Source organism: Entelurus aequoreus, linkage group LG03, assembly GCF_033978785.1.
Source record: "Entelurus aequoreus isolate RoL-2023_Sb linkage group LG03, RoL_Eaeq_v1.1, whole genome shotgun sequence".
In the NCBI taxonomy this organism is placed as follows: domain Eukaryota; kingdom Metazoa; phylum Chordata; class Actinopteri; order Syngnathiformes; family Syngnathidae; genus Entelurus; species Entelurus aequoreus.
Window position 1 is genome coordinate 79,548,204 of NC_084733.1, and position 17,500 is coordinate 79,565,703.

General features: G+C 36.4%; 1 protein-coding gene across 3 annotated transcripts in view; it reads right to left on the reverse strand.

Annotated features, from left to right (window-relative positions):
* The window catches only part of kif21a (kinesin family member 21A), a 93,765-nt gene that overhangs the window by 28,813 nt on the left and 47,452 nt on the right, over window positions 1-17,500 (reverse strand). For 2 of the 3 annotated variants that reach the window (XM_062042860.1, XM_062042859.1), the window contains exons 7-13: window positions 16,064-16,179; window positions 15,800-15,995; window positions 15,534-15,723; window positions 15,398-15,464; window positions 13,464-13,649; window positions 7,009-7,062; window positions 1,659-1,734 (exon numbers count right to left, since the gene is read on the reverse strand). In XM_062042860.1, the coding sequence (XP_061898844.1) occupies window positions 1,659-1,734; window positions 7,009-7,062; window positions 13,464-13,649; window positions 15,398-15,464; window positions 15,534-15,723; window positions 15,800-15,995; window positions 16,064-16,179 (885 nt within the window). The remainder of the gene's footprint in view (window positions 1-1,658; window positions 1,735-7,008; window positions 7,063-13,463; window positions 13,650-15,397; window positions 15,465-15,533; window positions 15,724-15,799; window positions 15,996-16,063; window positions 16,180-17,500) is intronic. The other variant, XM_062042861.1, reaches the window with a different exon arrangement.

Genomic DNA, 17,500 nt, shown 5'->3' on the forward strand with positions numbered 1-17,500 from the left:
TGAGTGATAAATATAAGGGTGTGTCAGTGATAAACATAAGGGTGTGTGAGTGATAAACATAAGGGTGTGTGAGTGATAAACATAAGAGTGTGTGAGGGATAAACATAAGGGTGTGTAAGTGATAAACATAAGGGTGTGTGAGTGATAAATATAAGGGTGTGTGAGTGATAAACATAAGGGTGTGTGAGTGATAAATATAAGGGTGTGTGAGTGATAAACATAAGGGTGTGTGAGTGATAAACACAAGGGTGTGTGAGTGATAAATACAAGGGTGTGTGAGTGATAAACATAAGGATGTGTGAGTGATAAACATAAGGGTGTGTGAGTGATAAACATAAGGGTGTGTGAGTGATAAATATAAGGGTGTGTGAGTGATAAACATAAGGATGTGTGAGTGATAAACACAAGGGTGTGTGAGTGATAAACACAAGGGTGTGTGAGTGATAAACATAAGGGTGTGTGAGTGATAAACATAAGAGTGTGTGAGGGATAAACATAAGGGTGTGTAAGTGATAAACATAAGGGTGTGTGAGTGATAAATATAAGGGTGTGTGAGTGATAAACATAAGGGTGTGTGAGTGATAAATATAAGGGTGTGTGAGTGATAAACATAAGGGTGTGTGAGTGATAAACACAAGGGTGTGTGAGTGATAAATACAAGGGTGTGTGAGTGATAAACATAAGGATGTGTGAGTGATAAACATAAGGGTGTGTGAGTGATAAACATAAGGGTGTGTGAGTGATAAATATAAGGGTGTGTGAGTGATAAACATAAGGATGTGTGAGTGATAAACACAAGGGTGTGTGAGTGATAAACACAAGGGTGTGTGAGTGATAAACATAAGGGTGTGTGAGTGATAAACATAAGGGTGTTTGAGCGATAAATACAGGGGTGTGATAAATATAAGTGTGCGTGAGTGATAAAAATAGGAATGTGTGATAAATATAGGGGTGCGTGAGTGATAAACATAAGGGTGTGTGATAAACATAAGGGTGTGTGATAAACATAGGGGTGTGTGAGTGATAAAGATAGGGGTGTGTGATAAATATAAGGGTGTGTGATAAACATAGGGGTGTGTGAGTGATAAAGATAGGGGTGTGTGATAAATATAAGGGCGTTTAAGTGATAAAAATAGGGGTGCATGAGTGAGAAATACAGGGGTACGTGAGTGATAAACATTAGGGTGTGTGAGGGATAAAAATAGGAATGTGTGATAAACATAGGGGTGTGTGAGTGATAAAAAAGGGATGTGATAAATATAGGGGTGCGTGGGTGAGAAAAAATAGGGGTGTGTGATAAACAGGGGTGTGTGTGATAAAAATAGGGGTGCGTGATAATATAGGGGTGTGTGAGTGATAAATACAGGAGTGCGTGATAAATAGGGTGCGTGAGTGACAAAAATAGGGGTGTGTGATAATATAGTGTTGCGTGAGTGATAAATACAGGGGTGCGTGATAAATAGGGTGCGTGAATGACAAAAATAGGGGTGTGTGATAATATAGTGGTGCGTGAGTGACAAATACAGTGGTGCATGATAAATAATAGGGTGCGTGAGTGATAAAAATAGGGGTGTGAATTTAAAGAAGTGACGATAATCACTGACGATTGTGTGTAAATAAGAGTTTTACAAATGAATACACTTTGAGAAAAATCTGACCATTTCTGCGTCGTCTGGGACTTGCTCGGCGTTCTCCTTCTCCTGCTCGTTGTCTGGGGCGTCGTCTTTGCCCACACTGAAAAGTTGACACACCAGAGTCAACACACGGCCTCTGACTCGGTTTCTCCTTTGAGAAGGCCCAAATAAAACCTTCATCATGTTGTTATTCCAATCTACTTATAAGGACTTTCTTAGCTAGTTTTTTTATTGACCCTCAGCATATTCATTTTATGACACTCCTCATGCAGTCCCTGCAGGAATTCGCCATCACACTTAATACACCCTTAATCACCCGTCTGACTAAAACTTACCTTTTTTACAACAACATAAACCACACAATTGTCAGCTCAGACCTACTTCCTGTTCCTGTCTACAGCGCTAAGCCTTCTGGGTAGTGTAGTACATAAACATTTACTTCCTAGTTGACACTTATTTAAAAATTTAAGTTTTATCCAACCAGTGTTAGACAATTAACATATTTGCAATGCTGGCCGAGCAAAGAGGCAGCATTTACATGTTAGAGATGTTGAAGTGTGATGATAATCTCTCGTCGTTTCGAATTTATCGACAAAAATTTGCGCTACAGATCGCTCTCAACAGTTGAAAATAAATGAATGATTGTTTAAGATGGACACACACGGAGAACAGCCTTTAGGTGTTTCTTTCTGTAATTGTCATTCATCAATATTATTATCAGTTATAGTTCATTAGAAAATGAACGCTGAGTATGTACTTCTACTGCCATCCAGTGTCTGCTTTTAAGTCTGCGCACAACGAGTAGAGCAACAATTTGTTGAAATCTTGGTTAAGTTCACAAATTGATAAAATCACAAGTTGATTCCATGTTATAAAAACAAATAAACATTGCCACTGTTGTTTGCCACAATTTAGTGAAAAACTGCATCCATGAAATCCTGAAAGGACTGCTCAGTAGGGTCATGGTGCGCCCCAAACCTGTCCCGGCTGAGTTTGGGCGCGAGGCAGGGAAGACAACCTATGACTGTACAGACTTTTTAGAGCAGGGGCATCCAAAGTTCAATGTTTTATTGGCCTGCAGAACACTGTAGAAATAACATAAAATTAAAAGATTTAAAAAATGGATTGGAAAACACAATGATAACGCTGATTGAAAAAAACTAAACTTTTTTTTAGCCTTTTCACAAACAAAAAAACATAACATCTAAATGGCCCTTCACTATGTTCAGTTTGTATCCGTAGACATCAGTTTTAGGGTGGGAACTATAAAAGAAGTGTCAATGTTGTCAGTGTTCCAGGGGTCTTTAAAGCAGGGGGGTCCAAAATTTTCCACAGTAGGTTGCACACTAAGAAATCAAATCATGTGGGGGCCATTTTGATGTTTTTGTTCTTCTTTTTTTTTTAAACCCTTAGGGTTCCCCTCAAGTTTGATCCCTAGGACTCGGAAGGGTCTCAGTCATATATATATATATTTTTTAATAATTAATATATTAAATAATTTTTTTCAACGCTTAAATCTCTAAACCAACTTCACATCTTTCGATATAAAAGTTAATTTTTAAAAATATTTTATGTCCTTTTTGTTAAAGAAAAGTCTGATTTATGTGGCAAAAACACCAAAATATGCAACATTTTCAAAGTGGAATATTAGATGTGAAGTAATTGAAGCCTTGAATAGGTCAATAATTCATAACATCATTAATTGTTATTAATCATTTTTTTAAGCAGTTAGACAAAAAGGATCCCACTAAAATTCTCGGGGACCCAAAACGATCCCACTCATAAGTGTTCAAAATAAGTCATACATTATTTTTAATTGTTTTTTTCTTCAAACGCTTTAATCTCCAGATAAGATTTTTATTTTGTTATTTTTTTGTTTCTTTTATGCACTTTTTGTCATAGAAAACTAAAGAAATCTCTGTTTTTAACACAAAATAGACAAAATTCCCCCCCACCCTCCTAAATTTTTTACATTCAACGCTTAAATCTCTAAACCAACTTTTAAGTGTTGTTTGTTTGTTTGTTTTAATCCCTTTTTGTCAAAGAAAAATAAAGACATCCCTGTTTTTAACACACAAAACATGAAATACATTCCCCAAATAAATATTTAAAAGTGGAATATTTGATGTGAAGTAATTGGAGCCTTAAATAGGTCAATAATTCATAATATTATTAATCAATTATTTTTTTTAAGCAATGACTGTTGAAAAAAATAAAAAAATTCCATTAAAATTCCCGGGGACCCAAAATTATCCCACTCATAAGTGTTAAAAATAAGTCATACATTATTTAATTTTTTTTACTTTCAACGCTTTAATCTCCAGATCAGATTTTTATTTTGTTATTTTTTGTTTCTTTTATGCACTTTTTGTCATAGAAAACGAAAGAAATCCCTGTTTTTAACACACAAAATATGCAATATTTTTCCCTAAATATATTTTTCACTTTCTTTACTTCCAATGTGTACATTTCTAGATCAACAAATAGATTTATCTGCCGATTTTCTATGGTTTTTTTTGTTTGTTTTAGGCCGTAGAAAACTAAACAATTCCCTGTTTTTAACACAAAATAGACAATATTTTCCCCAACAAATATTTCAAAGTGGAATATTTGATGTGAAGTAATCGGAGCCTAAAATATGTCAATAATTCATAATATCGTTAATTTTAATAAAAACCTTTTTTTGAGCAATTACAGATCCCACTAAATTTTTTGATACCCAAAATAGTCCCACTCATAAAAGCGTTAAAAATAAGTAATACATTATTTTCCTTTCATCAGATTTCTATTTTATTTTTATTTTTTTGTTTCTTTAATACACTTTTTGTCATAGAAAACCAAAGAAATCCCTGTTTTTAACACACAAAATATGCATTATTTTTCCCAAAATCTATTTCAAAGTGGAATATTTGATGTGAAGTAATTGGAGCCTTAAATGGGTCAGTAAAATTCATAACATTAAATCATTATTATTTTTTTGAGCAATGACAGTTGAAAAAAAAAATCCCACTAAAATTCTTAGGGACCCAAAACTCGTAAAACTGTTAAAATAGGCCATACATTTCTTTTTTTTTTTACATTCACCGCTTAAATCTCTAGATCCACTATAGATCTACACGTCGATTTTAAGTTGGTTTTTTTTTTTTTTGATTTATTCCCTTCTTGTCATATAAAAATAAAGACATCCCTGTTTTCAATGCAATATATTCTACAAAAATGTTTCAAAGTGGAATATTTAATGTGAAGTAATTGGAGCCTTAAATAGGCCAATAATTCATAAAAACTATGATTTTAAGGCATTATTATTTTTTGAACAATGATAGCTATATAAATCCCACTAAAATTCTTGGGGACCCAAAATGGTACCACTCATAAAAGTGTAAAAATAGGCCATACATTATTCTGTTTTTTTAATTATTTTTTTTTACATGCAACGCTTAAATCTCTACATCCATTATAGATCTACCCATCGATTGTACATGTTTTTTTTGTTTTGTTTGTTTTATAGAAAAATAATGGCATCCCTGTTTTTAACACACAAAATATGTAATATTTTCCAGAAAAAATATTACATGTGAAGTAATTGGAGCCCTAAATAGGACAATAATTCATAACAACATTGAATTTATTTCATTATTATATTATGAGCAATGACAGTTGAAAAAAAAAAAAAACTAAAATTCTTGGGGACCCAAAATGGTCCCACTCATAAAAGTGTTAAAAGTAGGCCATTAATTTTTTTATTATTATTTTTATTTTATTTTATTATTATCTTCGACCCGTCGATTTTAAGTTTTGTTTGTTTTATTCCCTTTTTGTCAAAGAAAAATAAAGACATCCCTGTTTTTAACACACAAAACATGCAATATATTACCCAAATAAATATTTAAAAGTGGAATATTTGATGTGAAGTAATTGGAGCCTTAAATAGGTCAATAGGTCATAACAACATTGATTTAGATTTTTTTTTTTTTTTTGAGTAACAAATCCCACTAAAATTATTTGGAACCAAAAAATGGTCCCACTCATAAAAGTGGTAAAATTAAGCCATACATTATTTTTCTTGTTTTTTAGTTTTTTTTACATTCAACGCTTGAATCTCTAGATTAACTATAGATAGATATACCCGTCGATTTAAATTTTTTATGGTTTTTTTTGAGGGGGTGGGGTTTTTTTTATGCTCTTTTTGCCATAGAAAATGAAAAAAAAACCCTGTTTTTAACACACAAAATATTTACAAATATTTTAAAGTGAAATATTTCATGTGAAATAATTGATTAATTGATAAAACAAACAAAACTTAAAATCGACGGGTAGATGTATAGTTTATCTAGAGATTTAAGCGTTGAAAGTAAAAACAATAATAATAATAATAATAAAATAACATATGGCCTATTTTTAACACTTTTATGAGTGGGACCATTTTGGGTCCCAGAGATATTTAGTGTGATTTTTTTTTTCAACTGTCATTGCTCAAAAAATAATAGTGAAATAAATTCAATGTTGTTATGAATTATTGACCCATTAAAGGCTAAAATTACTGCACATCAAATATTTTTCTGAAAAATATTGCATATTTTGTGTGTTAAAACAGGGATGCCATTATTTTTCTATAAAACAAACAAACAAAAAACATAGCGTAAAATCGACGGGTAGATCTATAGTGGATATAAAGATTTAAGCGTTAAATGTAAAAAAAATAAATAAATACAATTTTTTTTTAAATAAACACAATAATGTATGGCCTATTTTTACACTTTTATGAGTGGGACCATTTTGGGTCCCCAATAATTTTAATGGGATGTATATATCTGTCATTGCTCAAAAAATCAATCATTGATTTGGATGCAATATTATTTTTATGAGCAATAACGGTTTTAAGCTGCACGGCAGCTTTGAGTTTTTAGAGTCAACATTGCAACATTGTATCATTACATTTATATATTTTTTTTATAACAGTATTTTTAGAACGTCCCGCGAGTCGCAAATGGCCCTCGGGCTGCACTTTGGACACCCCTGTTTAGGTTGACCTAATGTTTGGGTTGGTGAGAACATGAAGGGCCAGCATAAGAAGAACATCAACTTGACAGTAAAAAAAAAAAAAAGTAACACAATCAATCTGAATGTAAAAAAAAAAAAATAAAAAATGGAGTTATTCCATGCTGCAGATGTGGTAAATATTTGGTTAGGGATGTGTCGTTTGAAACATCTCGAGATGTTTCGCTAAGCAGCAACTGAACCTTGGACCGAAAGAAAGGTTTGAAATGACGGGTGACTTTTAAAAGCAGGAGTGAGAGTGATGGTTCATGACGGCGACTTCAAAAAAGGGTGGAAGCGGCAGCAGGGACAGCAGGGAGGGTGGAAGCCAACACACCTGACGTCCTCCACAACCTCCTGCTGCGCTCGCTCCTCCAACAGCTGCTGGAGTCTTCGGGGTGAGGGGTGAAAAGGTCACGGGGGAGGGCAGAGAGATGAGGAAAGGAAGGAGCGGTCAGATGAAATGCAGCTTTGGCCAGAAACCAAGATCTGTTTGTTCCTTCAGCACACTCAACATCCTTTTTTTCATTTCCTCGAAAGCCACTGAAGCGTTCATAAACGGATCAATCAAACAAATTGCCTTTCTGACCAGAACTACTTCAAAATACAAGTTTAAACCTTTGGATTCCAGGGTAGTTTTTAGCCCTTTTATGTACAAAACCAGAAACCAGTGAAGTTGGCACGTTGTGTAAATGGTAAATAAAAACAGAATACAATGATTTGCAAATCCTTTTCATCTTATATTCAATGTATTAGACTGCAAAGACAAGATATTTAATGTTCGACCTGAGAAATTAATTATTTTTTTGCAAATAATCATTAACTTAGAATTTAATGGCAGCAACACATTGCAAAAAAGTTGGCACAGGGGCATTTTTACCACTGTGTTACATGGCCTTTCCTTTTAACAACACTCAGTAAACGTTTGGGAACTGAGGAGACACATTTTTGAAGCTTTTCAGGTGGAATTATTTCCCATTCTTGCTATAGCTTAAGTTGTTCAACAGTCCGGGGTCTCCGTTGTGGTATTTTAGGCTTCATAATGCGCCACACATTTTCAATGGGAGACAGGTCTGGACTACAGGCAGGCCAGTCTAGTACCCTCACTCTTTTACTACAAAGCCACGCTGTTGTAACACATGGCTTGGCAGTGTCTGGCTGAAATAAGCAGGGGCGTCCATGATAACGTTGCTTGGATGGCAACATATGTTGCTCCAAAACCTGTATGTACCTTTCAGCATTAATGGTGCCTTCACAGATGTGTAAGTTACCCATGTCTTGGGCACTAATACACCCCCATACCATCACAGATGCTGGCTTTTCAACTTTGTGCCTAGAACAGTCCGGATGGTTCTTTTCTTCTTTGTTCCGGAGGACACGACGTCCACAGTTTCCAAAAACAATTTGAAATGTGGACTCGTCAGACCACAGAACGCTTTTCCACTTTGCATCAGTCCATCTTAGATGAGCTCGGGCCCAGCGAAGCCGGCGGCGTTTCTGGGTGTTGTTGATAAATGGCTTTCGCTTTGCATAGAAGAGTTTTAACTTGCACTTACAGATGCAGCGACGAACTGTAATTACTGACAGTGGTTTTCTGAAGTGTTCCTGAGCCCATGTGGTGATATCCTTTACACACTGATGTTGCTTTTTGATGCAGTACCGCCTGAGGGATCGAAGGTCACGGGCATTCAATGTTGGTTTTCGGCCTTTCTCTGAACCTTTTGATGATATTACGGACCGTAGATGGTGAAATCCCTAAATTCCTTGCAATAGCTGGTTGAGAAATGTTGTTCTTAAACTGTTGGACAATTTGCTCACGCATTTGTTCACAAAGTGGTGACCCTCGCCCCATCCTTGCTTTTATACCCAATCATGGCACCCACCTGTTCCCAATTAGCCTGTTCACCTGTGGGATGTTCCAAAAAAGTGTTTGATGAGCATTCCTCAACTTTCTCAGTCTTTTTTGCCACTTGTGCCAGCTTTTTGGAAACATGTTGCAGGCATCCAATTCCAAATGAGCTAATATTTGCAAAAAATAACAACGTTTTCCGGTTCGAACGTTAAGTATCTTGTCTTTGCAGTCTATTCAATTGAGTATAAGTTGAAAAGGATTAGCAAATCATTGTATTCTGTTTTTATTTACCATTTACACAACGTACAAAGTTCACTGGTTTTGGGTTTTGTACTATCTCATCTAAAAAATTTAAAATTGAACTTTTTTTTCCTATCATAATATACACTAGTGAAAAAAATCACGCATGTAAAAAAAAAGGTGTGGGATTATACGGGCTTGCATGAGAAATGTCTGATAGATTTGTTGCGTTCACGGACTTTGTACACTTTGAGAGTCCACTCACAATTTGTCAAAAGCAAACAAACCACAGGAATATGTTTTGTCATGTTCTCTCTAGAAGAACCCTCTGGAACTGCCCTTTATTTGGAATTCGACCCATCATTCACAATCCTTATGTAAGACAAGAACTCATGTTTTTTTAAGTCCTAGGTGGCTAACGATGCAGCTAACAGGAGTCATTTATTCCACCATTAAAGCCTTCTAAAAGTCATCAAAAACCGCCAACAATACTTCATGTGACCTGAGTATTAACCAAGTGTTAGCCATATTGCTATTATAAGCGCTAACGCCGAGGAACTACTTTTAGTGGCCCATCGATCACAGAGCGCTAACTAGCTTTTTCTGCTATTATTGACATATTGAGCCGCTGCATTGCCTCTGAGTTGGTAAAAGTTCATTCTAGATTATAAATCATGCCTCTCACCTGGACAGTAGAAAGTTGTGGACATAAACCGACAAGTTGGTCAAATGGCGAGAAAGACACGAAAAGACGCTACTTTAGGCTAGTTGAGGACTTTTTTAAAAATGATGTTTTTAAACAGCAAGGCACTTAGGAGAAAAGCCGCACTTGATTTGCTCACCCAAACTCACTAACAGCACAGTACACATAATCTAGAAGTTGTTCATCTGTGACATTCAGTTTGTACCCGGTGATGGAGACAAACACAGTACAACAGAATTTATTTATTTTTTTTACCTGCGGGAGGATTATTTGATTAATTCTTCATCTAAACGGGAGGATATAAACATCCCATCAGTCGGCCTCCCAGTGAGAACAGACATTGTACAGTAAGTGATTGTTTTATTGTATTTCTTGTTTAGTACTTAGCAATACTTGCTGGATCCGTTCAATACTCTTGTAGATCATCCTCCTTATGTTCAGGCTCAAAAATATAAGGTTCTAGATCATCATTTGTCCCAAAGTAGTCTTAGTTTTCTCTCATGAGGTCTTCCACGATTAGTAGTGTTGTTGTTGATTCTGGCTCAAAAATATAAGGTTCTAGATCATCATTTGTCCCAAACTAGTCTTAGTTTTCTCTCATGAGGTCTTCAATGATTAGTAGTGTTGTTGTTGATTCAGGCTCAAAAATATAAGGTTCTAGATCATCATTTGTCCCAAACTAGTCTTAGTTTTCTCTCATGAGGTCTTCCATGATTAGTAGTGTTGTTGTTGATTCAGGCTCAAAAATATAAGGTTCTAGATCATCATTTGTCCCAAACTAGTCTTAGTTTTCTCTCATGAGGTCTTCAATGATTAGTAGTGTTGTTGTTGATTCAGGCTCAAAAATATAAGGTTCTAGATCATCATTTGTCCCAAACTAGTCTTAGTTTTCTCTCATGAGGTCTTCCATGATTAGTAGTGTTGTAGTTGATTCAGGCTCAAAAATATAAGGTTCTAGATCATCATTTGTCCCAAACTAGTCTTAGTTTTCTCTCATGAGGTCTTCCATGATTAGTAGTGTTGTTGTTGAAGGAAATAGCGAACGTTCTGATGTGTCTGAAATTATGACACTGTTGTATATGATCAAAATATGTAAATATGTTATTACAAATGTTACTACATTACATATATACTTACAGCGTGTATATAAAACCTTGGAGGCTTTTGGATGTTTTTTAAAACACTTAATCGGCGGAATAGAGCAAATCCTATTAGCGCCATTGTTAGCCGACTTTTGCTAGCTTTTACTTATGAGTTAGAATGTCTAAAAAAAGATAAACGTGTGTTCTTGTCTTACATAAGGATTGTGAATGATAAATAAAATTCCAAAAAAAGTAAAAAAGTAAAAATAAAAAGTGCAGTTCCATTTTAGAAGGCAGGCCTTATTAACCTGTTGATTTTTTTTCCCATTTTGACATGTTGGTAAAAAGTAGATACTTTTTGCGTAAAAAATGTATAAGCAAGTCAAAATGTATGTTGAAATTTACCAAACAAAAAAGTTCATTGCGGTAAATACTTAATTTATTATAATAATTATAATTGTCCCTCGCGAGATCTCGTAATTCGGCTTCACACCATCACGTTTTTTGAGAGTATAATTGCCCTAAATTAAGTCTTATGTATAATATGTATTACAGTACAGTATTTGTATTATTTTATATACGTCGTCACTAGGGCTGCAACTAACGATTAATTTGATAATCGATTAATCTGTCGATTATTACTCCGATTAATCGATTAATAATCGGATAAAAGAGACAAACTACATTTCTATCCTATCCAGTATTTTATTGAAAAAAAAACAGCATACTGGCACCATACTTATTTTGATTATTGTTTCTCAGCCGTTTGTAAATGTTGCAGTTTATAAATAAAGGTTTATTAAAAAAAATATATATATATATATATTTTTAATTTAAAAAAAAAAAAAAAACTCTGCGCATAGCATAGATCCAACGAATCGATGACTAAATTAATCGGCAACTATTTTAATAATCGATTTTAATCGATCAGTTGTTGCAGCCCTAGTCGTCACAATAAATAAATGAAAAAAAAAATCACCAAGGGGGATTTCCGTTTCCGGAGTGATTGTTCACGTGTTTTTCATGTTAAGTGCAGAGTAAAAATGTTGATGGCCTTGATCTTCGACTTCTGCCTCGTCAATAGCACATCTCCACGTTGGCGAGAACTTTGACGTGAGCGACGTCCAACAACAACAGCGGGAACAATGCGCCACTCCATGCTAGCGACACGGCTAATGTCATAGCCGTTCATCAACAAATAATGTCTAACAAATATATTATAACATCATATATATATATTTATATATACACTACCATTCAAAAGTTTGGGGTCATCCAAACAATTTTGTGGAATAGCCTTCATTTCTAGGAACAAGAATAGACTGTCGAGTTTCAGATGAAAGTTCTCTTTTTCTGGCCATTTTGAGCGTTTAACTGACCCCACAAATGCGATGCTCCAGAAACTCAATCTGCTCAAAGGAAGGTCAGTTTTGTAGCTTCTGTAACGAGCTAAACTGTTTTCAGATGTGTGAACATGATTGCACAAGGGTTTTCTAATCATCAATTAGCCTTCTGAGCTAATGAGCAAACACATTGTACCATTAGAACACTGGAGTGATAGTTGCTGGAAATGGGCCTCTATACACCTATGTAGATATTGCACCAAAAACCAGACATTTGCAGCTAGAATAGTCATTTACCACATTAGCAATGTATAGAGTGTATTTCTTTAAAGTTAAGACTAGTTTAAAGTTATCTTCATTGAAAAGTACAGTGCTTTTCCTTCAAAAATAAGGACATTTCAATGTGACCCCAAACTTTTGAACGGTAGTGTATATATATATATATATATATATGTATATATATATATATATATATATATATATATATATATATATATATATATATACATATATATATATATATATATATATATGTATATATATATATATATATATATATATATACATATATATATATATATATATATATATATACATATACATATACATATACATATATATATATATATATATATATATATATATATATATATATGTATATATATATATATATATATATATATACATATATATATATATATATATATATATATATATATGTATATATATATATATATATATATATATATACATATATATATATATATATATATATATACATATACATATATATATATATATATATATATATATATATATATATATATATATATATATATATATATATATATATATATATATAGCCACAAATTAAAAGCGAGTGGCTAGTAAGTATAGCTAATAATAAGTTTTATTTGCTCATTTCAAGATCACTTAAGTTTTTAAAGCTTAAATATGTCTTATTTCAACAAATCTTACCGAGGCATTTTGACTTCTTCCATCGGCAGATTATTTTGCTTATTACAAGCAAAAATAACTTTTGTTAAGTTTGTTTAGACATTTTGACGAGAAACTAGAAATATATACTCGGTGAGATTGTGAGTTTTTCCATCGGGGGCACTCAGACTTTTGACGATTTTGGAATTTAATCGCAAAATGGATAACATCTCGGAGAAGCTTTCCGGTCTGCAAGGCAAAATTATGATCAATCTGAGAGCCAGGAGGGACACTTACAGCAGACAAACCATTGAAATGTGTTTGCTCGCCCTAACCGAAACAATTCTTATCTACAACTCCGCTACCTCTGCATTAGTCTTGGCCACACCAGCGAGACCATTGCAACAAAAGTCTCTCTGAAAATCCCTTCCCCCTTCTTCAAAGACACCTGGGATGTTGACTCTGTCCCGGAACGCCGAGCGGAGAGACTCCTGGCTTATCGACATAGCAGGCACCAATTGACTACTACACAGATACGCACACATACCCCAAGCCCCGTGGAATGACGGTTTACGGAGCAGCGCCCTGACGGCTGCGGTTTCATTCTCATTTGCCTACCACTGATTCGCGGATTACCTTTTCTTTTTCTTCTTTTCGCGCTTCTTCAGTTTCTCCAGGTCTTTCTTGGCCAGCTCGATGATGTCGGACGTCTCCTTCTCGGGCGCCAGCACGGAGCCGGCGTAGTAGGACTGGCGGCTGGAGGCGCGCGACAGATTCTTGCGCAGGTTCTCGTTCACCGCCTCGCTCTCCAGGAGTTTGGCTCTGAGGAACACAGCGCGCTCCGGTGAGAAGGAAAGACAACGAACTTTCTCTGACACCAGCAGTCCAGCCGAGGTCTGGGGCCGTATTTATCAAGCTTCTTAGAGTGACATTTTACACTTAAGTCCTGAGAATTTGCGAAATTTAGTCCTACTCTCAAGAATAAAAGCTATTTATCAACTTTCTTAAAGGCCTACTGAAATGATTTTTTTTCAATTTAAACGGGGATAGCAGATCCATTCTATGTGTCATACTTGATCGTTTCGGGATATTGCCATATTTTTGCTGAAAGGATTTAGTAGAGAAAATCGACGATAAAGTTCGCAACTTTTGCTTGCTGATAAAAAAAGCCTTGCCTGTACCGGAAGTAGCGTGACGTCACAGGAGGTAATATTCCTCACAATTTTCCTTTGTTTACAATGGAGCGAGAGAGATTCGGAGCGACAAAGCGACGATTACCCCATTAATTTGAGCGAGGATGAAAGATTCGTGGATGAGGAACGTTAGAGTGAAGAACTAGAGGAAGTGCAGGACATATCTTTTTTCGCTCTGACCGTAACTTAGCTCATTGGATTCCACACTCTCTCCTTTTTAGAGTGGATCACGGATTTGTATTTTAAACCACCTCGGATACTATATCCTCTTGAAAATGAGAGTCGAGCACACGAAATGGACATTCACAGTGACTTTTATCTCCACGACAATACATCGGTGACACACTTAGCTACTGAGCTAACGTGATAGCATCGTTCTCAAATGCAGATAGAAACAGAATACATAAATCCCTGACTGGAAGGATAGACAGAAGATCAACAATACTATTAAACCATGTACATGTAACTACATGGTTAATAATTCTCAGCCTGGTAAAGCTTAACATTGCTGTTGCTAACGACGCTAAGGCTAACTTAGCAACCGGACCTCACAGAGCTATGATAAAAACATTAGCGCTCCACCTACGCTAGCCAGCCCTCGTCTGCTCATCAACAGCCGTGCTCACCTGCGTTCCAGCGATCGACGGCGCGACGAAGGACTTCATCCGTGGGTTTGGCGGCTAGCATCGGCTAGGCATCTGCTATCCAAGTAAGTAGTCCTTGTTGTGTTGCTACAGCCAGCCGCTAATACACCGATCCCACCTACAACGTTCTTCTTTGCAGCCTCCATTGTTCATTAAACAAATTGCAAAAGATTCCCCAACACAGATGTCCAGAATACTGTGGAATTATGAAATGAAAACAGAGCTTGTTGTATAGGATTCTCCGGGCTCCGAATACTTCCCTTGCCCTCGTGACGTCACACGCATACGTCAGCATAATAAAACGTTTTTAACCGGAAGTGTGGCGGGAAATTTAAAATTGCACTTTATAAGTTAACCCGGCCGTATTGGCATGTGTTGCAATGTTAAGATTTCATCATTGATATATAAACTATCAGACTGCGTGGTCGGTAGTAGTGGCTTTCAGTAGGCCTTTAAGATTCAGTCCTACACTTTGCTGAGAGTGTGAGTAAGACGCTTGATAACTAACTTTGAAGTGCAGCTTTCAGCGAAGAATTTCTTTACTCATAAGTCAACTCTTAGCAGACTTCTTAGGAGTAATTCTAAGAAGCTTGATAAATACGGCCCCTGGTCTTGCGGTGTTCCTCAAGGCTCTGTTTTAGAGCCCTTAATATTCCAACAATGCACTCGGGCTCCTGCTCTGCCAACGACCAACGCTACAATGTTGTGTTCTTAAGTGATAAAATGTATTCACCTGAGGTCTTCGATCTCTTTGATGTAACTCCGGATCATGTTGCCAATTTCCTCGCTGCCTCCTTCACCTGAACAAGGAACAAGAGCCTGACACGGGTGTTTTTTTTCACGTGTTTCGGGGCGAGAGTGGTAGCTACCGGCTCTGGAGAGCGCTTGGTTGGCCTGGTCGCTGAGCAGCTGGGTGAGCCGAGCCCTCTGAGCGTCGATGGTCTCCTGCATGGCCTTGACTCTCACCCTCAGGTTGTCGTTCTCCGTCTGCAGCATGGCGTTCTCGTGGAACATGTCACTGAAGCTCTCCACGCCGTCCTCGCCCGCCAAGCGTTTACCCTGCAGACGACATTCCCGACGTCAGCATCCCCCGTGTCGAAAACAAAAAGACGCCCGTTCCCGCGGGTTCGGTCACCGTCTTGTACTCCATCAGCTCCATCTGAAGCCGAGCGATCTCCGTCCGCAGGGCGCTGATCTGCTGGCTGGCCTTGTCCTGGTTCACCATCACCTTGTTCTTGATGTTCCGGGCTCGGTTGGCGTACTTGAGCGCGTTGAGCGTTTCCATGAAGTCGCGGTCGGACGGGCTGATGCAGGCGATCATCACCGTTTGGCTGCGGTCACAAGGACCTTCAGTGATGTTCGACCGACGCTAAAAACCACCGACGGTCTTTGCACTGACCTGTTTCCTCCGAGCGAGTCCTGCAGGAGCCGGGTCAGCTTGGAGTCTCTGTAAGGTACGTGTGACGACTGCTTGCTCCGGTCGCCCAAAGCACTGATTACATTCCCCAGGGCCAGCTTTAGGGACAAAATAGATAGGAAAACGGAAATTCAATATACCGTATTTTCCGGACTATAAGGCGCACTTAAAATCCTTTTTTTCCCCTCAAAACTCCACAGTGCGCCTTATAACCCGGTGCGCCTAATGCAGGGGTGTCCAAAGTGCGGCCCGGGGGCCATTTGCGGCCCGCAGCTAATTGTTTACCTGCCCGCCACACATTCTGGAAATGCCAGTGTTTCCCACACATTCATTTATTTGTGGCGGCCCGCCACGAAAGAATTACGTCCGCCACAAATAAAAAAAAAATTAAAAATAAAAAAAAAAAGGATTTTTATTTTTTTATTTTTTTATTTTTTGTCCAGCTTCCCAGGCAAATCATATAGTTGATGTAGATGCCCATATAGGCTGTTCAGATTTACTTTACAAAAGAGAAGTGTAGGATACTTCTCTTGTTGCCTTATTTGTATTTGACCACTACTGTTTTCTGTTTATTTGTTACTGACTGTGGCAGGACACCTCTGCCTCTGTTTCACTTTATGTTGCTGGTAAATAATATGGTTGTAGTAGTAGGCTAAAGTTAAATTATTTAGTATGCACTAATTAAAGGGGCAGAGCTTTAAGAGACATTTTAGCTTTTATATTTTATAAGATATATTTTTTGTAAGAACCACAATTAATAAATATATTTCAGTGAATAACTTATTGTTCAAATCTGTATATAAATATGTACATAAAGTGTTGTAATTATATTGTAAAATGGATGGATGGATGGATGGATGGATGGATGGATGGATGGATGGATGGGTGGATGGATGGATGTTTAAAACAAAACTGTTATTATTAATTAGTAAGTATCCATTTTTTGAGCCTTTTTAGAGAAAATCATATTGTAGTATATTATGCAAATTACTCGATGATGTCATGCTGACCACGCCCATAGCCACGCCCATAGCCACGCCCCCACCGCCACAGGTATCTTGGCAGTTTATGGGAAACACTGAATGCTAAATAAAAAATAAACATTACAAAAAATAAACATTACAAAAAGTGGAATGAGGTGAAATCTAACTAGAAAAAGTTGCAATGTTGACACAAAGCTGCCACGCAGGCTGTTTTTTTTCTTTTGTCTATCTTTTTTTGCTATTGCTTAAAAAAAAAAAAAAATCAATGTTATAATGAATTATTGACCTATTCAATGCTCCAATTATTTCAAATATTTCACTTTAAAATGTTTTATGTGGAAAATATTGCATATATTGTGTGGTTGCCATACAAAAACATCAACGTTTTCTTTGACAAAAGAGCATAAAACAAACAAAATAATAGTTGAAACGTAAA